Consider the following 21,818-nt stretch of genomic DNA (forward strand, 5'->3'; position numbering starts at 1 on the left):
TAAGAACTGCAGAGTAAAGAATGAAGCTTAAAATTTATTTTTCTCTGGCTGCTGAGGCTGTTAATTCTAGGGTTCACCTAGCAGTTCAGTGACTCCAGTAATGAAATTGTAAACCTGACTCTCACTATGCATGATCCTTTTCTAAAACACGCTCTGAATGACCTCTTGCAGTGCTTAGTTTCTTTTGGTATTGGGGAAGAGATTTCTTTTAGTGGCTCAATTGCAAAGAGTGTATTACAATAAAAACTTTCACTGAATATCATTGTAGAATAGCAGCTATGTTTCGGTGGCTAAGCAAAAATATTTATATTCAAACACCAATGCTGACTACATTGAATCTGCTACATTTATACTGTGTATTATCTTTATCTGCTGTTCTAAGGCTCTGACCTCAGATATAAACTGAACTTTCCAGGGCTTGGCAAAAGAATGCACCCCTTACACAAAGGTGATGCAGACAGGACTAAGGTTACCAAATACTGTGATTTTTATGTGTTCTTCTGCCTTCAATTCTATATACTCTCACAACTCAGAAACACTCCAGGGACCAGCGAGAGTATTATGCAGGAACATGGCCAATGTTCAAAAGGTTTTATGGAACCAGAAAATTGGATGATGACACACACACTACAGTCTAACAATCATGCAGCTGAGTTTGTCAATGAAGGCGTGGGTGGTGGCCAAGCACAGCCCCAGTATAGATGCAGAGCTCACTGACTTTTGTGTAGAAGAACAGAACAGAAATCAGGGTTGGAAAAGATAGCTTTTGGTGATTGTAGGCAGCAGTGAGTTTTGAACTGTCCCTTGATAGTGGAAAAAAGCCAGAAATAAACTTATTAATTTAATTTAGTTTTCTTTGACTTAAATACCACCTCTTTTGCATTCTTCTTTGTATTAGATAAAAGAAATGCAATTATTTAAGCTACAATAGGAAAAATGCTCCTCTCTTGCATTAAATTGCAATGGCTCAAACTTCATATTAAGGGACAAAAAAATTGTAATTTATTTAGGGAAAATGGTTTTGCTTTTCTTTATAGCTTGAATACAGATTTAGTATGCCTTTTCATCTGTCTTGTGTGAAGGCTTACAGACAGATACAAAGTACAGATCATTGACAAATATTGACTTGCAACTGTACTATTTAGCTGTTTGGTACTCTTAACATACTAAACATTGGTTATTTTTCAATAAACATGGCATTTGGTTTGTCTAGGCAATGTTAACCATTAAACGTAATCAGCAAAAGGTCTGCAACCTAAAGGGGGCACCAGAAGATCATAATCGGAGGGTGTCCTGTTGAGCAAAGAGCTGTGTTTTGGGTTGTCTCTGGTAGGAGGTCGTGCAGGCGGCAAAGGTACCGGAACAGCAGGTGCATCATAGACATCTCCTGAATGACACAATCACAAGAAGTGAATGTTTTCCTGCTGTACCCCTAGAACAGCACAGAGTAAATTTTCCTGCTAAATAGTGAAACATAAAAATATACCTAACTCTGGATGTTTTGATTTCTTCATCTCAGAAGCAGTACTGTGTGTCCCATTCGTTACTCCAGCACATTGACCATTCTCACACACCCTGGAGACAGACATTAAACATGAAGCAATCAACCAGTTATCCAAGTACTAATTCCCAGAATGACCAAGTACCTGAGCTGGAAATGAATACGGAAATGAATGAAAAAGGATAAGCTGCACCAATTTTAAACTTTACGTTTTCTATATTGAGAGCAGATATTGGTTAACCATCAATAAAAGTCCTTTGACGGATTATACTGCTTTCTTGGTGGGATACAGATATGGCTTAAATAACTTAAGGCTGCAAACAAGATAAAGGAAGAACTAACATTTAACATAGTCCTCACTTCAGAGCTCAGGTTGTCAGTTTATTCACAGACTTAATCCTATTTTGCCTTCCCAAGCGTTGAATTTTCCGTAGCAGAAATATGGTAAAGGGAAATGTGGATTTTGGTAATCCATGCTGAAGTTCACAGAGAAGTCATTAAACAAAATAGAACAAAGCAAGAAAAAAATCCCAAACAAACAAAAAGAACACTACAACACACCACTAGCAATAACAAATTTCAACTAAACTCTTAGCTAAACATTAAAAAAAAATAATAAAAAAATTGAACCAGCCAAAGCAGTTTTGCAGGCATCCATTCATTTCTGTATCAAAAAGCTGAGTCTTCCTGATACTTCTACCACAGTTTACTGATTTTTTTTAAAAATGGAAGCATATTACACCCTCAAAATTAAACAACAGTATCAAATTAAATCTTAACATCATCTAAACCAAACACTACAAAGTTGCCTATAATCCTGTCAGAAAAATATTGGAGATTATTTTTTTAAGATGACTCTGTTGAAATACCGTAGGGAAAAACATAGAACAAAAGCTTTTTCTTAATATTAAATATTGTTTAAATAAATTTGAAAGAATTGGGAAATTACTCCTGTCATTGGAACTGTGGATCCTGCACATTCAGAAAGAACCAGAGAGTTTCTTTGGAAAAAGGCCACCATGCTAAACAATTCCAGCTTAAAAATAAAAATCCCAACCCACCATGCACCATTATTACTAAATACTGGCAAATCTGCTAGAGCTATATACAGCTAAAATTTCAGATCTTGTGGTTTTACCAATAGTATGAACATTAATAAACCTATCAGCTTTGGCCATATGGAAAGGAGGGATGAATAAAGGTCTGGAAGCATTTAAAATATATAAACAGGAAAGAGGAAGTGAAATTGTGTTTGTGGTCCCAAGAGTTATAACTAGGAGTAATGAAATCAATGTAAGAATAATTACAAGACTTAAAAACCAAACCAAACCAAAAAAACCCCTAATGGTAAGAGCTATTTTGTTATGAATTAATTTCCCCAGGGAAGCAGTAGAGGAAGTGTTGCTTCTATCTTTGAGATTAGATTGGTTCAAACTCTCAAATACAGCGGATGCAACACTTCCTTTGACTCCTCAGCATATACATTAAATAAGAATATTTTCTACTTTTTTGAATCTATTCTGCATTTTCAATGATCTAACCAGCCACAGGCGCTAAGATGACTTAACATGGCACCACTTCAGAAGTCTTCAGGTCATATGAGCCCAGTTAAGTGATCAGTTTACAAATCATGCTGAAATACCTGTTTACATCAACAGTAAACACTGGAAAAAAAGAGCAACTAATGAGTACTAACAAACAAGCCTTCTGTCCTTTTCCTTTTGGACAAAGCTTTATTAGGAAAAGACAGTGAATGTAATAATCTATCACTCTTCTAACAGTAGCCTAATTAGTAATACTGAAATTCTTTCTTCCATTTCTTATTGCTGAACTTGCCCCATACCTGGGAAGAGATGATCAGCTGTAACAAACCAGACAATTAACTGATCTGCCTGAAAAGATGACTGTGGATCTTTTTTTTGTATTATTCTTGCAATATTTTTAGCATTGTCATATCTACTGGCAAAATGTCTTAGAGGCAATACAAATTTGGAAGTAGGATGGAAAAATGATATAGTTCCTAAATTACAAAACATCCAGAAGAACTGTTGAGTTTCAATTTTACTGAAAACTCTACATGCTATCCAACAACTGAGGAAGCAAGACTTAGGAAATAGATAAGAGAAGGTGATACTAGGGGACAGAACTAAAAGGTAATAAAAATTTCTGACAATTAAAAACAAAAAATTAAAAAAAAATTTGTTTTGCTAAACAATACTGAGAAGTTAAGCTTTTACTGACACTCCCCTCTCCATGAGATTAAAAGTGCATGAAAAAAATACAGCATCAACCAGAATCAAGATTCTTTTTGAAATCTTTATGCCAGCTTTCACATCTAAGCAGTGACATTAGCTAACAGGAGACATTTTAAGTATACGGAATGTCATATATATATATATTCATACACAAATATTCAATAGGATTTTCTTTTTTTTTTTTTTAATTTAGGAGAATGGCTTGTTTCAAGTTAAAGTTCTTATTAGAATATATAAGAATAAGAGTTGGTTTTTTCAATCATAGAGCAATCTGAACGGCAAACTGAAGTATTTTCTCTGTAGCAAGTCCTGGATTAATGCCAAAACACCCACCATAAGCTCAATACCAAGTACTCTAGCTAAAAAATAAACCAAAAAATAGAAAAAAATCCACTTTGAAATCAGCTTTCCATCTAGAACCTCTATTAATTTTAATGGCCTTGTGAAATCCTGTACCGGCCAACTGAAAGCAGTCAGCATTTTTTCTGCAAAAGAAGGATACCGGAAAATGAGAGGTTTCTAGTTTTTCAGCTGGTTATTTTCTCAAGAATCTTTCTGGGTGCATCTAGATATTAGCAGTTTAGTTCAGGTCAGGAGTATGAATTGAAATCTCCACAAGTCATCCCCACTTACAGCACTTTGTTTTACATTGCAGAGAGGTCTCAGAGCATGAAGACTCAATTGCTTCTGGACAATGTTAACTCAGAAGATGTCCTGCAGGAGCTCATCTGATGTGCTGTAATTACTGAAGGGTACTCCAGCCACAGGACCACGTTAGGACTAGTCTGAATCCAAAACTTCCCAAAACTTACAGTGTGGATGTGGGGTCCTTGGAGTGAATTGGTCCTCTCTACAGACCCACTCCTATTGCATCACACTACTAACCTAGACATAGCCCTCAGAAGCTGCTAAACCGAGATAAATCTGTCCACATACTGCTCTCTTCTGTTGCAGACTTCTTGTCTAAAAAAGGTTACATCCTGTGTGAGTCTAGTCATGCAAGCAACTCAGCCTCTATTAGATGACTTGCATGGTACAGAAATACCATTCAGAAGCACAACACATTCAGATTAAAAAAATGGCACAGTTAAAAAGGATTAGGACCTTGGAATTTTTTTTTTTTTTCTTCTCATTTTTTTTTTGCTTGGCCAACATTAAGAGTTTTATTCATCATTGATTTTTTTTCTTTTTTTTTTTTTTTTAAGTCTCATGGGGTGATAGAAATTTAAGTACTCAAGACCATAAAGTTCAGACAACTGTGTAATATTCACATCTGCGTAGTGAAGGTTGGATCAGCATTTCTAGTAAAGACAGAATTTTTAACCTGAATGCAAGGAGTGATCAGACTATGACCTTTTTCCCACCTGTTCTAAATGTCTGATTAAAGAGGTCTAAAAATTGTAATTGGCTAATTTTGGGATGAGAGACACGTCAAGCTTTATTGATGATGGGTCCTTGACATCACATTCTGATAGAAGAGGAAAAAATGGCAGTAAGTCAATGCAATTTTATTAGCAGAAGAGTCTGAACTTTTTAGATCAATAGTTGATTTTAATATCATACTTCTGACCTACAAGACCAGTAGAGAATTGGCCCTTCTTTTTCCCAAGACTTATTCTCTTAATTCCAGACATTCAGATTTTTTTTACAAGTCAAAGACCAAGAAGCTCACCAGGAATGACACAGCCTTCAGTTGCCATGTCCCTTGCCTTCAAATGTCCTTGCCAAAATCCATTAATAATTCAGAACTGTGACAGTTTGGGGATATGATTTTAGAGCACGTTTAAAGCAAAAGAGATATATTCCATCTGAATTTAAAAAAAAAAAGGTTCTCTTCCTGAGAAGCACAAAGAAAGTATACTGTGAAACAGGCACAAAAAGCCAAAAAGACATAGTACACATGGGACAAAAACAGAATGAAACTATGTACATACAGCTGCCAATTCACATATTTTTCAGTACTGCATTGAGTTATGTAAAATGTGAAAGTTTAAGATTTTCAAAGCTGACTTTGGGAATTTCGGTCACACAATTCTCCTAAAAATTACATTTGCAAGAGTTGTGGGGGTTGAATATCCTGGTCAGTTCTGAAAACCTCAACCTAAGGGGAAAAAAGGACCAACTGCAGAAATGGTATTCAAAAGCAAAAACTACCCAGTTCTGACACAACAGACATACAATAAAGTGAATTTCACAGGTTTATGACTGTTGTGGTGGTCAAATGAAAGAGGCGTAAGTAATCCAAGCTTGAAAAGATAAGACATTTTATAAGGCAGGCAAGCTTAACCATCATTATAAATGTTGAATCCAGTTAAATTTTGGAAAAAGCAGAGTTTTTGTAAGTTGCCTTCAAGGCTGCTAAATGACCTTACCGAGCAAGAGGTTTTATATTATGACTATGAGGTGGTTGTGAGCTCAGTATTACAGGATGTGAGGAAGGAACTTTGTATTCATCATCATCATCATCTGTGTGATCCCTTGATTTATCAGACAGAGAATTTGCTGAAGGAACAGGGCACCTAAGGAGATGAGAAAAAGATCAGGTTTGCTTTAACTGTTACATAATTGACCTCAGTATAATATAGAAAATACTCTCCTTTAGCCTAAACATCCTTAATACAGGTCTGCTACACATAAGGTAACAAAACCACCACATCAAACTAAAACTTGTAAGGTTACTGGCTTTTTTGTCACTGAGAATGCATAGAGAAAAGGGCAGTTGACCTTCTAAGAGTTCTAACAGCTACTTCAAGCATGCACAACATAGCAGATAATTTCAAAGAATTAGAGTACTAAATAGGCACTTACAAGGCTTAACCTGTTTGCACTTATCAAAAGAACTAAACAAAAGTTAATTCAGGGCAAATCGTATTTAGCAGGGCTCAGTGAGGCAGCGGATGTTCAGCCTTTCAGTGAAGTCTTGTTCCAGCCATAACATTATCAAACTTGCAGAATTTGCCTGTATTTTAAATTATTTTTACTTTAAACAATAATTGTCTTTAATTGTCGTCCTAGACAGTGATTTATATCACTTCTTGAAAGCAGTGGAAGCCCAGGAGAGACGTAGACTTTACAATCTCCATTTACAGGTAACAAGTCCCATCGTGGAGAATACTACTAGATATGAGATTTCTTGTAAAACAAAAAACTAACTCCTACTATCTGGTTTTCTGTTACATGAGTGTAAACAAAATGATGGGCAAAAATTTCATTTTAGTAAGCAGTCTGTGGAATGTAACTTTGTTAGATATTAACAAGCTCAACATATAGGTCTAGCAATCAACATCATCTACTTTTTTATACATAGAGTCCCTTCATTTATAGCAATTACTCCAATACATTAAGGTAAATAAGAAACTCATAAAACAGGAAATACAAAAACTTACCTTAAGGACTTAATTTAACTTCAGCTTGATCATACATGAAAACCACAAACAGAAGTTTCATTCTTAAGCTAGCAATAAGCGTACAACTTCAAAAATCATCTGGATATTCCATTATGCAGTGAATAGCACCTTTATTGTTTGCCACAAAAAAGCCAACAAATGGAGGACCTTGAATAAAGATGTACAATGCATCCACAGCCATTTTGACCTGTGGCTTGAAAGTACAGCTAATGGCCCCTCAGCCGAACTACAGGCTACATTACAAGATACATCTACTTCATGCATCATTTAGGGAAGTTCTTAAGGACCATAAGGAAATATGAGAAGGGACTGGACATGCTTTCTCTTCCTGTGGTCTAATTAGTTTGATTTTATCATAAGGGCAAGAGCTGAAATGACAGGCCAGGCCTATCTCCTTATTTTTTCAACACAAGTAGCACCTGACTCACACAACACACTTCTTCACAAAGGAAAAAACATACATCTCTCACTATTTACTGTAGATGATGCCATATGGCTTCAGAATGTCCAGGTACTCTGTGAACAAAAATGAGTAACTAACTACCATGAGTACTAGACAGTTGCTAAATGAATAAATAAATAAAGGGAGAAAGAAGGGTGCAGATGTGCTGCTTTTGTTTGAACATATTCAAAGTCTAGAACTCCCTAGATACTTGTAACTTCTCAGACGCTTTTTTCTTCAATCAGTAATACACTTTTTACTTCAGAAACAAGTTCACGTAAGAGAGGAATCCAACTTCTTTTGCAAAGACATACTAGACAAAGACGGGGGAATGATGGCACTGAATTGCAAACTCGATATTGCAGATTTCAACCTCCTTCTTTAGAGGGAGCAAATAGCAGCAATGCAGTGTGAAATCGCTTTATCCACCTTTGATTTCTTCGATGGACAAGAGGTTTGTGTCTCTGCTATGCAGCCGTTTAAAGAATAGAAGGTAAAAATGTAGCGGGACAATGAGAACTCTGTAGCATTCTCAGGCAGACATTGTAGTGTGTCTCAGTTGCAAGGCCCACAAAGAATAAATTTTCTCATTTCTGTGGACATGCAAGTATTCTTACATGCCAAATCAGCATGTTCTGGATATGTGTTTTTATATATATATATATATAAGCCTGTGTCTTTTGAAAACAATTAAAAATTGAATTGCTAGCTTCTGCAGATAGCAATGTTTTGAAATATTAATACCTAGACCAGAAAGGTCCAATACTGACCAAACCAGGTTGCTGGTACTGTTTGAAGCCCTCTTAAAAGGCTATTAGTGGGAAACAACCATCAAAAACCCCCTTCTTTGAAGGCCCTGTCTGAAGCTGGTTATAGGAAAGATTTTGATTCCTGGAATACTGTGAATTAAATTAATATTTTTAAGGAAATCTACACAGTAAAACTGAGAGCCTGATCATCACCTGAACTAAGTATAGCATAATAGCTAGTCTTATCAGATTCTTGCTAAAACCAGTGCTCAGACAGGAAAGCTGGAGGATTTACTTACTGACAATTTTAAAACTAAATAAATGTGGTACGTTCAAGGAATACAAAAAAAAGTTTTCCCCTCTTCACCTAGTTCATGCCCCTGCTTTTTTTCTTACTTATTCAGTAGACACAAGAATCTAACTTATGTTATAAAAAAGCTACATCTTTATTCATAGGATACCAGTATGCATACATATGCCAAAATCAAATTTCCCAACATTATTGCACTGCTGAGAAATTGTTACTGGCTTGGAGCTATTATTAGACGTAAGTTCCAAGTCTCCTGCTTTTGAATACTGCGTAGCCTTTGACGAGTCCTTCACAATAGTAGTCTCTCTTTCCTTACATTTAAAGTAAGGAAAATATTTGCCAGGTTGTAAATATTATTATGTGATTAATATTTAGAAGGTGCTTTTGATTTGTAAAGCAGTAGAAGAGTTAGAGTACTAACATATAGCTAATATGCTCTCCATTAGGGTCCTAAAATTGTCCAATACTTATGTTTTATTAATATTTCAGAATTAATATTTTTTAAAAATCATATTACTCTTCCAATTTACTCCAGTTGTAATGATATTTGACTCCAAACATATTTTGCATTGTTCTGCTAGACGTCTATCCCATTTTCTTCATGATGATTGAAATTTCTTCAACATCAAATTGTTTTATTAAATCTCTATTGTTCTAAGACCAACTCTATATTGCTCTACAGAAAACCACCAGTAAGATAAATAGACAAATATTTTAGGTTTTTGTAACGAAACAGATGAACATTGTCATTATAAACGAAGACATGAAACACTTAGGCATCTGTTTATCAAGCTGGTGAAATTTTCTGTAATTACACTTTAAAAAACTTCATTACTCTTACATCTTTAGAAGATTTGTGTACAGAGGAATACAAAACTGACCAGTACACTGTATTTATATATTCTTTAGTTCCCCTTCCTACTCCTTAAGTAGCAATATTTTAAAGTTGAAAGTCAGAATTACATTCTGATAAGTGCTGACTTTGTATTTTCTGCTTTGTTGAACAGAAGGCTAGATGTCAATCTCTCTTATCCAACTGAGCACCAAAGGCCAACACTGGAAAAGATGTGAGAATTCATTTTTGTCGAGCCACTTAATGTCCAACTTAGTTGTAAACAGAACCCCAGGGAAACCAACATCTCACACTTATTTGGAAGTATTTCAGGGAAAGGTTCCCCTTCTACCATTTTACTGGTAAACTGATTCACAGAACTTAGACATGATGAACTTGCAATCCATGTATTTCAGTCCTGATCAAGACTGTGCTTTTGAAATGAATCCCTTTTACCTCCCCGCTTACCATGCTTTGATCTGCACTGAAGAACGCACAACCTGAATATTTTTTAGAGTAAACTGCAATACATGATACACTCCAAGTGTGCCCCTACTAGTTCTGATTGCCAAAGACTGTTCACATTCATGGGACAAGACTACAGCTAGTTGAAGTGTTGCCCCATAACATGTAGAGCACAGACACCAGGTCCTTACTATCAACTCCTCTGTTTTATGCAGAGTACTACTTGCCAGTGCAAGCAAAAGCTTTAATCTTGTAGGGCCTTAAGCAAAATCTGCTTCAGAAATAAGTGTTAAGTTATATGGACCACATGATCAAGTCAATACTTGTCAACTGTCCTTGAGTGCGCTCTGCCCTTAAAACCAAAGTGTATACAAAGCAGTACACCTTCATTCATAGAGGAGGACACAATTTTCTATTTGTCACAGGGTAAGCCTGCATGCAACACAACGACAATTACCATAGAACAGCTGATGCATCCAAACTCGCTGGCCTGCCAAGCTATGACCTCAGGGCACGCTGTGTCATCCAGAGCGCATCATCTCTCAGATGTCTAGAACCTGCACGTCAGCAGTGCTCATTCTAACACCACTGGAGAAGTGCCATGCCAAAGGCTGATTTCAAGTGAGCCAGGATTTCCAAGTCACAGTTGCCTTTAATGGAACTATGACTTCACCTTCAAAGTTTCTTAGCAAGATGGAAGGGATAGCAAGAGGATAAATACCTCTCAGTACTACTTCTCCCTTAACTACCTCAAAGCAACTTGATATTCCTAAAATATTTATAGAATACAAAAGGTACTTGGAACTGGATGTCTCATTACACACTCAAAAATAGATGCTCTCTCACAGAAAACATCACGGTGGTATAAAGCACTTTTGAGACAAAGAGGCCGGTTTTCTATCAATGTAGCAAAATGGGACCTACTCACAGGAATAAAACAAACACTAACTTGAACATTTCTAAGTTTTGGGGAAGAATGGTTCTGTATCTTCTACATAGAAGTTTTATTTATTTTTTCAAGAATAAAATACCAATTTGATCAAAGCTGCTAGAATAATGTGACATAATTACAGCAGTCCAATAAGACAATAACTGTTTTAACACATAAGGTCAGCAACATAGTGGCTGAGTGGAATGTAAAAATCAGACACTTGGTTAACATGAGTCCAACAATTCATTACTGAAGTATGGTTAATACTAACCAATTTCATAAAATGAAAATAAATCAGCACTGTTTCCAGAAAAAAGATACTAGTGCTTTTTCTATTCATTTAATTTAGGAAAGAAAAAAGAAAAAAGTCATATTTATAATGTCTTATTCAGTAAAAACTGATCAAACAAGTCAAGTAGGGATGTTTTAGAATTGTGAAGTTTCAACTAAGGGTCATTTTGCCTCCTCATTATTTAGACTAAGACATTTCACTCATGGTCAATGTATCCTTCAGTCAAACCTTTGAAATCACAGACTTAGGATAATAAGTAGAAAAAATAAAATGCCTTGCAGCTGTATGAAATGAACTAGCTCTCAAGCCACAACTCTGCAGAGGTGGAAAAGTAGAAAAAAAAAAAGAGAAACTTGCACCAGATCGATTGCAGTGACACAGTCGTGAAAAGCAAGAGTATTTTGGATCAAGTACAGCTCAACATATTTATAAGGGCTTAGTGAAGTCAATTTAACAGGAGGAACAATATGCTGTAAAAATATTCTCTCCAACATTTCAAATTAAATCATGTTAAATATTATTTAGCTTATCTTTTTGAAAGCAGTTGCTGAGGTTGGTGGAAATATTAAACTTATTAAACTTGCTATTTTTCAAGATTCCTTCCCCCTAGTTTTTCCATCTACATATTGGCACACATTATTATAGATTATTGGGGTATTTTCTAGTGGTAACAAATACTTAATTTGAAATAAATTTAAAAATAGATATATCAGTGTTTCAAGAAACAACATATGATGATCCATTTTTAACAGCCATTCCATGTGACATTTTAGTAGTAGTTAATTAGATAAATTGAACATCTTACCCCTAGGTTAATATTGATATTTTTATATTTTAAAAATCAAAATTTAAAATGTGCTGTATAATTTTTAAAAAGTTTAAGTACAAAAAGAACCCAGGAATTAAAGTTAATTTAGTCCTGAAAAGTTTATGGAGTTTGGTTTTAGCAAATGAAGATTTTCTTTTGGCTGGAATATGTCAGTTTTCTATTCAGAAAACTTCAGCTAATGAAGATATTTCTTTTGACCAAGCTAAATCCACACATTCTAGTTTTGGATTGTCTTGACATGGATTTTGTGCCATTGCTATGATATCCTGGGGAATTTCCCATGAACACTGTACGGTGTTTGTATACATTGTACTTTGATTCTAGGCTACATTTGCAAAAATCTGCAAAAAATGGGATGTTCATGAAGCAGAATGTTTTCTTATTTCAACACCATGAAAAATAAAAACAAGAATCTTCTTCAGAATTCAATTTGCTTTGTAATGTGCAAGTATTTAGTTTGTCTGTCAGAGTTATTGCTTTGTCTTTCTGACTGACAGTGTGTGGAACATCCCAGGGGTTGCACTATATCATGGAAGGAGTAGTCAATCCAAGGAGATCAATCTATAGAGGGGATTGATTTCATGAGGTATCCAAACAGTATTCCTGTGATACCCTATCTCAATCAAGTTACATCACATAACATTCAATTACAAAAACGTCTGGATAATGTTCTAAAATTTGCTTCTGAACTGAAAGTAAACAAGGAGAGCTTCAACTCGACAATTATTCCACCTGAACACATGTTTCTGAATGAAAAAGTCAATGCTCCGCTGCACCTTTATTCTAACACTTAAGAAAAGAAAAACCAGCATATTCATGAAATGCTGAAATATATTTGTCTTTTGTATTACCACTAACTGAACAACAATGGAAAGAGTTCTGAAGATACGGTGAAAGTACACACTAATGAGAAAATTCTCACTATTAATATGTACTGACTACCCAATTATTTTATTTAACAGCAAGAATCACAAGGAGTACATTGCAAAGAAACTGTAGGATAACATCAAACATTGTGATACGCTCTGATTTCCTTACAAAACCACAAAAAATTGGCAAAGTACTTCATAGCACTTCCAAGCTTTCTATTATAAATATCTCTTGTTCTGTAGAAAATCCCATGTGCTATGCACAGCAACATCTTGGTACCAAATAAACATCCATGTTACTGGAAGACCAAGAGCAGTCTGCAACTTGAAATGACAAAATTTCCCAAATCATATTCTGGAACTCAGGGAGGTTGACACCATTTAAAATGGATATAAAATTTTTTGGGTTTTTTTTAGCCACAACAAAGAAAAGATACTGGTGTGAACCCCTGGATAAAGCTCCATGTGTAGAAAGCGTGACTCGAATAGGGGCAGAATGCACACAAATGATGCTCTTTACCCTTAGTACTTTCTCAAGAATCTCTCATCTCCTGCAACAAATACCTCTGACCACACTTCTGTAGCAGTACCAGCAAAACCAGACAGCGTCTGCTCTCACTGCCAAATGCCTGCAAGCAAGATCTGCCACAATTTATTCTCTCTTCCTATAAAAATGTACTATGTTCAATTAACATTAGAACTGCTCCCACTTAATCAATACAATTTACGTTTCCTTTGTAAAGCCACATTAAAGTTCATAGAAAATGTATCACCAAGTTATATTAGTTCATTTTATTTCTTTCTTTTCCCTGTTTTTCTTTTAGCACCATAGAATCAGTGCTATTATCTAACATTAACACATTTCTTTTACAAATAAAGTCAACTTACTTTATACTAGGGATGATGGAGGCAGCTGGAAGAGGGGGTGAAAGCCGTGGAGGGACATCATACTCTTCGTTTATCAGATGACCATTTGAAAAGACCTAAAAATCACACAAGTGTTACAATGGGTCTTCTCCCATTTATCATCATAGGTGTTCATCAACTAGGTATTACGCATAATCTTCTCAAGGTCTATTTTGTAAAGGCTCTCCTAGGAGTTCATACTACAGAGCCGTATCTGGAGTGACTCTCTCATACCCGTTTCAGCTCACCCCATTTGGGAGCTGTAGGACACAGCTTAAAACTTCACCGAAAAAGGCAGTTCCACATCATGGTTACTAGATGGACTACTCAAAGCTGAACTGCTTGGGGGAAAATTAAGATTTTGAGATTGCAAACTGATCAAAGTGAGAGAGATAAGTACAGTGAGAAAACAACAGGTACAGCATGCTAAACTTATTAATGTTTTTTAAAAATCAGTGATATGGTGCCTGCCAAAATCCACTTCCTACCCATAGGATTGTCTTCCTGATTCACCCACAGGATTGTCTTCCTGATTCTTGGCTTTTCCCAATAGGAAAAAGATTATGTTACAATTAATAAATGAATCAGGAATGAAATTCATTACATGTTTCCCTTGTGAATGTGTACACAGTCTGAAACGGTAATTCCGAGTTGTCAGTTGCTCCACTTAACCGAATGGCTTAGATCTATAACCTGAAGATGACAGTTCAAACAGCATTTGATTAAAGAAATACGTATGTAATGTCTCCTGACTAAAATGGCACTTCTACACTGAGTGGTTATTCTGATTTGAGAAGTATTTATTCCATCAGCTTCAATACTGCACCAGACCACAACTGGAATGCTGTATGAAGATAAAAACCCAGCATCCTTTTAAAATCAGACTACAAGGTATCACATTTTAAACAACACCCTAGTCGTAAGTAAAATTTTGTGGTTTGCCTCAATGCTGACAAAAGGACATTGCAATTATGTATAGTATCACAGAGTTCTTAAGCACTTTTCATCATATATGTCAATGTTGTTTGCCAATACTAATTGAATTTCAGTAACGTACTTTCAAAATAACGAAAACATCCATATAAAAAAAATATAAAATTGAGATAGAAATGCTAAGTAGCTTGTGACCTTGGGAAAAGCAAATAGAAAGAAAAAATTATCATTTCTAACTACTGTGACTTAACCACAAATCCATCCTCCTTAGCACAATCTATGCAGTCTTCAAGGAAAAAAAAAAAAAGAGAGCAGCAGCTTTGAGTTAATAACCTGCTCTATGAATAAATTACCAAGCTGCTTTGATAAAACTGATTAGAGCAGAATTAGGTTTTTCTTAGGCCATCATCCCTTAATCTCTTTTCAAACCTGAGCCTCCCCAACTGTACGTGGTCTTGCAAGTTGTCTGAAGCTGCCTATTGCCAGAACTACTCCCACTATGCTCCCCCTATCTTCAATTAACATATAGAAACAATCCTTCAATTTTTTTGATAGAAGAAATACCACAGTTACACATACTATTCACTGCAACCAAGGACAGGAAAACATACTTCTGTGGGTGACAAGCAGATGCCCCCTAGCCAAACCAAGCTAGACAATCAGTGGAAAGGTTAAAAGTGACAACTCTGAACATGGATTACTGGGCATTACACCGGACATTTGTCCAAAAGAAGCCAAAAGCTGCTATGGACGAATTACAACAATGTACAACTCCAGCAACTGGAGTTCTGATTAAAGTACAAAGGAGGAAAAATTCAAAGACATGTGTATTACTGTAAACAACTGACAAAGAACAAGGGAGTTGTAATGCTAATTATCCTAAATAAGGTTTAGCGTATTGACAATAATAGAAATCAAACCAAATCAGTGGAGTTGTGCCACTGAGCACTTTCAAGGATGCTGCTCAATGACTCTACATTTAGCTTGGCTTTGGATCTATTTGTTTCGTCTTTCTTAGTCTCAAGGCAGGTTAGATCTTTTCCTTTAGAGTATACTGAACATCGTGACTAATTTAACACTCTTTTGAAAGTAATGTTTTACTGATGAACGCAACTGACCCTTAGAATATTTAGCTTTTTATGTGAATGCACACAATATGTCTGACAATTTAAGTATATTTGTATACATCACCTGTACATATTGCATACATTACAGATTGAAGATATTACCAAGTCCTGACCCCACCTATGACAGAGGTAACTGGAAAATCTACTATTCCATCAGCAAATGCATACACAATTTTGGAATAAGACACTTCCAAAGTGGACCTGAGATGCTACATAACTATACTACAGCATACAGTGGTATATTATTATCATGCACCAACTATATGGCTAATTTGCTAAAAGAATATAGCAAATCTAGAATTTTCTCTCCAAGCCATTCTCTTTTGAAGTTTTCATGTTAAAAATTGTAACTTAGAACCTCATGTACTGCTGCTTTACAAATTACAGTATTACCATTTTTTTATGGCCAACTTATTATTAAGTCATGACAGGAAAGATTCTGAAACAGCAGATCAACACTGACCAACTAGTACTTTAGCCAATGCAAGACAATGCTGCAGTGGGGTATCAAATTAGGATTCACCATGTTTGGCTCTTTCATACCTTGGCACCTTCTGTAGGCAGCTCGTGACGTCTGTGTTTCCTCATAAACCCTGGATCAGAACTTATGCGGTTGTGCCTTCCATTTATGTTTGAAATTGCAGTCAGTCCTGGTTTGGGAGAAGCATCACTCCCTATTCGACATCCCACTAACTGACTTGTCCCAAACACGTCTCTGGGACACCAGCCTTCAAGTGGCATCGGCTGGTCTCTGGAAGGCACGCTTTCCGGATGATGCAGGTGTCTGCTTATCCTGTTGTCTGGTGGAATTGGAGGGGGTCTCTCTGGTGGGGGTGGTGGAGGATCACGCAAGGGAGGTGGTGGTGCTGGCAAAGGTTTGTCTTGTTTCCTCACCATACAAGGAGAAGACTAAACAACACAGTAAATTAAAAAAAAAAGTTACACATAGGCATGCATATTTCTCTCGTGATCAAATATGGCTTTACCATTTCTAATTGAGGTATTGTCAAGGCATCACAAGAGTACTTGCCAGAAAGTTAAACGTTAATCTTGTCTTTGCATTCTGCAGACAACCTGGCCTCTCTTCAGAAAGCATGCCCCCATTTCTGCTGTTGCAGAGTAACACAAGGAAGGAGGTGGATTGGAGAAAACAAAACTGACTAAGGCATATTTATCTGACCCATAACTTTTTTCCACAATCCTTTGCTTTGGTCCTTTGAATCACTTACTTAGCTGCTGAAATGAATTCTGAGGAATGTTTGGAAAAAACTGAAAACCAAGTTACCAAAAAACCCCAAACCAAACCTTATACAGATAGCTGTATAGCCTCCAAGAGCACAAATCTCATAAAATCAAAATGTTTTCATTAGGTGTGAATTACTAACAGCATTTTACAAAATGACACTCAGGCTGGGTCTTTACGAAGTGTTTTTCCTCTTACCACCAGCTACCATAAGGAATACAGGGAAGATGATTTCCCTTGGCAGGTGAAATTTGCATGGATTCTGATAAGCCTGCATATTACTACCACTTGAAGAGACAGAGGCTGCAAAATTTTAAAGTCAGAATAGTATTTGCTCTCACTTCGCAGGTTAGCCCACCACTATTCTTCGAGCAGCAGCTCAACAAGTTACTTAGATTGAAAATAAAGTTATTCTACTTGCAGGTCTATATCTTCTGGTTTTTATAAGACATGAACTTCATAAAAATACGCTATTGTAAAACTAACTTTTAATGGCTGTGCCAAATGTTTAGCATATATTCTTAATGTGTTATAAATTCCTTTGTATAATATAAAAAGCAATTAAAGAAGCTCATATTCAAAGTTCTGGTTTTTTCTCTAAATTATAAACCGCTGTAATCTTAAAAAAGGTTGATTTTCAAGCTTGAAATAAAAACTTGACAAAATAAATAAGGTATTTCATACTGTATTACTATGAGCACAGAGGTTTCAAGTCATGTTTTGAACTTGGATTTGAATTCATCATCTAAAAATCAAAATTTATATCTAATATCCCATCTATATAGCAATCACATCAAAATGATCAACTAGAATAGAGAGCAACAAACATAGTATTTGTTCTCATTCATGCTTATCCACTCAAAAAATCACTACCTCTTTAGTATCATTAGTTTCACAAAATACAGCATACAATTTATTAGCTATACAGTCATTATTATTTCCCTTGAAACTTGAGTCCTAATACATGCCAGTTAAGGTTTTGAAAGCAGGGTATCTCCACGTATTTTTCTTGTAAGGATGCTGTGAAAAATGAGCACAAATCATCATCAGAGCACAACATGTAAATTAAATAAGACAATGACCTTAAAATCTATTTTCAGGAAACTTTAATTTCTATTTTTTTTTCATGAATCAGGATTTATTACAGAATTGATCCATTACAGCAATGTCTTTAAAATTCTGACCATAGCCAAGTGCTATATAATCATCAGACAAACAGAGGTCACATTTGACCAAAATACGTAGCTGTAAACATTTGACTATGTAAGATATTATGCAAAGGAACAGGCACTCGCCAAAATCAGCTGAAGGAGGTAAGAGACGTAGTCAATGCGGATGTAACCTAAAGTTTTTCTAAACTACAAGGAATTAAAAGTTCTTTTGGACAGAGCAAAACTCCTGAAAAAGAAAACACACATGGAAAATAGTCTGTCTTCCGAAATAAAAAAGCAAGCTCACCTTGAAAACAACTGAACACAATTTCTCAATATTCATATATAAAGAAATAATGATTCAATCAAGTTGTACCTTTGGTGATCCAGTTGGGCTGGCACATGGTGACCGTGCTACTCCCTTCTGAATAAGATCCAGCCGAGGAGGTACAGGTGGAAGACTAAGATGTGGGATTTGCAGGGGGTCTGGAAGTGGTTTTCTTCTTTGTGCAAGAGGGGAAGATCCTGGGGAAGTCACTGGTGAATTCTGCCTCTCATTGCACTTCAAGATAAAAAAAAAATAATAAAAAAAATATTACTACTATTTACCTGATGACCAAGTATACAACTTCCATTCCATGACTAAAACACATGACACTTGTCAGGTACTTACTAATACTCATTTATCACAACAGACACCCCGCCACTCTTAATTAATAGACAGTATAGTCACTTAGCTTACGGTTACTGAAAAAGAAGTCAGCAAGTCATTCTACCTCAAAACTAAAGATCCATGTTAATTCATGATGAAAATAAAAGAATATATATTGCAGTAATTTGTTTAAAAAACAAGCAATCATTGTCAAAAGGAAACAATCACATAGAGATTCTACTGTAGTACTGCTACTCTTCATGACTTTTTTATTCAGAGTACTCCATCCAAAATTCTATACATGACTTTTAAAAGCCAGATGCCTATGATATTGTCTATTAACTGCCCCCCATTTTCGAAATGTATTCCATAGAAAATGGAACATATGTGTCTTCTGAAAACTTACAAATCAAAAATCACGAGCTAGCCAGTAGGCAAAGCAGTTATTCCTTTCCTCGTTAATTTGCTGATTTACAAAATCATTCTAGGACAATTCAGTTTATCATTTTAGCAAATATTAAACTAACCACACACACACATTTAACATTGCCCTCAAGTGACAAATGATGACTTTTTTTTTTTCTTGACTCATCCTTTCAAATTCATCAGAGTCAAAGATTTCAATCCTCACCATTTTTGCAACTAGTTCCTGAACCTCATCTGGCTGAGGTTTAACAAACACAGTTCACTTGTTTGCATAAATCAGTTGAAGTTACTTCTGTGAACTCACTGTATTTGTATCAGTGTACTGTAAGCAAACCAGGATGTTTACGCTGTTCCGTGCTTGCCCTGACAGCAGACATGAGTAGCTGGAAGGAATTCACACCAAGCGTCAGCCTCAGGCCACTTGTGCACTGAGGCATCCCTGTATTCTCGCAACACAACTTGCCTGTAGAGTCTAACAATCTGCCATCTTCTTAAGGCAAGCATATAAAATTGCTCACCAATGCTACGTGTCCCGTAGTGATGGGACTAGAAGTTCTTTAACAAGGTAAACAAACAACCAACATTGCCTTTCTTTACATATAGCGACTATGTTAAAGAATCTGAAAACTTCATAAATTCAAAAGGAGGTCCAGGAAAAGAATCTAGTATACTGACTCCTTACCCTATGCACTACAGCTTAGTTTAATATTCTGTCCTATGCAATTGGGATCACTACCAGATCTCCTTCAGAAACAGGAGCTACCACAGTATTACTGGATAACATTGCAAGAAAAAATGAGACAGAGGAGTGAGGTGGTGTTGAAGAGCTAGAAGGCTGAGGTTCAATTCCATTGCCAGAATGATTTATTTTGTGATACGCAGGGGTTTACGTATATAAATGTATAAACTTGGTCTATATGTGTAAGCTCAGTGTCACAACTACACATTCAACTTCAAGAGATTGAGCAACTCAAGATTCATGCTCTTCATGGCTACCAGAAGCTTCCCAGTTTCTCCTTTCTATAAAGAAGTGGTCACAATGTTCACATTAAATGGCTTGAATATAGTCCTTAAATTTTCTTTGTTTCCTTTAATTAATGAACATCCCTGACCTTGACTGAAGTCCGTGAGGAAAAACACATGAATGATTGTGAGGTGCTTAGCCTTTCTAAACATTATGGGAAGTTGAATAACTAAGCTAGATATGCATCTCGCAAGCATGCCTGGGTAACCATAATTATAACATTACTGTAAACTGAATGTCAATTCATTTTCCTTAGCAGAAAGCATCTGTCAGTTAAATAGCATATTAAACACTGTATCATTTAATAGCATTAGTTTTCAAAGTTTAGTTATAACTCCAACCGGCATTCCTAAAAGCCAAGAGCCATGTAATATAATATATTCAATGCTTTGGCTTCAGCATCAGACAGAAAATGAATTTATTTCCCAAATTATTTGAAATAGAACCAAATAAGGAGGTCGCTCACCTCCAAAAAGATACCGTTATTTAAAATAAATGAAAGTGTTGTAGTAAGTCTCTACATTTTAAGCGTTGCACAACATACTGCGTCTCAGTCAGCAGGGAATCGCTCCAGGTGGTCTCAGAAACAATCCTATATATCTAACAGGAGTTGGAAACAAAGAATGAGAAAAATAGGAAATACTGAAAACAGAGTACTGGACAGGAAACATTTGTTTGGAATTTAAGATGTTCTAATGGTCATACCATCACATTAATTAACTTGACTTCCTGAGAGGGTAAGCTGACAGAGTCTCAAATGTCATGCTGTGTATAGTTATGTGAATCCACAGCTAAATGAACAACATTGTAGTGACAGCATTTTAAGAATATCCATCACTGTTTCTCTATGACAACCTCCTCTTACACAGTTCTGCTCTACAGAATCACCAGGCAAAATGCTACGCTCTTCCCTCAGTGAGCCCACTGGTCTCATCCATGTGAGAGTTGTTTTCTCCTGCCGTAAAAACAGGTCAGCTCCAGCAGAGACAGAAATCATGGAAATATTCACATTTAAAATCCACCGGGGACTGATGTTATTTTCAGATTTATGGAAACAAGCGGCTGAAAGATACACCTAATACGTAGTAGGCAATAACAACAACTAGAACAATATGATAATGTATTTAAAAATTCAAGATTCTTAGAACCCGACATGGTTTTAATTCTGTTGAAACAGGAGATTACTTTATGTGATAAACTTCTGGCTCCCTATATATTTGGTATTTAGCTATCTCTACCCACCATATTCGATGAATGGTAAATCACAACCACCAAAATGAAATGCAAATTTTTCAAAGTCTTAAGCATGTGAAAGGACATCAATTTAAGCTTAAGCCTACATCAATGTCTTGTTTCAGAATAGTAAAATAGTCTTTCAGTCTCCTGAGCTACTATTGCCTACAGCCACAGTGCTATCAGAGCATGCTGTGGCCCCAGAGATTTCAAAAAGAGAACTGATGATGGCCACCAGGTT

General features: G+C 36.0%; 1 protein-coding gene across 4 annotated transcripts in view; it reads right to left on the reverse strand.

Moving 5' to 3' along the window:
• CBLB (Cbl proto-oncogene B) overlaps positions 1–21,818 on the reverse strand; it is a 129,439-nt gene that overhangs the window by 8,272 nt on the left and 99,349 nt on the right. For 3 of the 4 annotated variants that reach the window (XM_075767293.1, XM_075767311.1, XM_075767321.1), the window contains 6 exons: positions 18,619–18,804; positions 16,392–16,757; positions 13,771–13,865; positions 6,129–6,275; positions 1,487–1,575; positions 1,256–1,387 (listed from right to left, as the gene is read on the reverse strand). In XM_075767293.1, coding sequence (XP_075623408.1) covers positions 1,256–1,387; positions 1,487–1,575; positions 6,129–6,275; positions 13,771–13,865; positions 16,392–16,757; positions 18,619–18,804 — 1,015 coding nt within the window. The remainder of the gene's footprint in view (positions 1–1,255; positions 1,388–1,486; positions 1,576–6,128; positions 6,276–13,770; positions 13,866–16,391; positions 16,758–18,618; positions 18,805–21,818) is intronic. The other variant, XM_075767302.1, reaches the window with a different exon arrangement.

The sequence above is a fragment of the Balearica regulorum genome, chromosome 1, assembly GCF_011004875.1.
Source record: "Balearica regulorum gibbericeps isolate bBalReg1 chromosome 1, bBalReg1.pri, whole genome shotgun sequence".
Lineage (NCBI taxonomy): Eukaryota > Metazoa > Chordata > Aves > Gruiformes > Gruidae > Balearica > Balearica regulorum.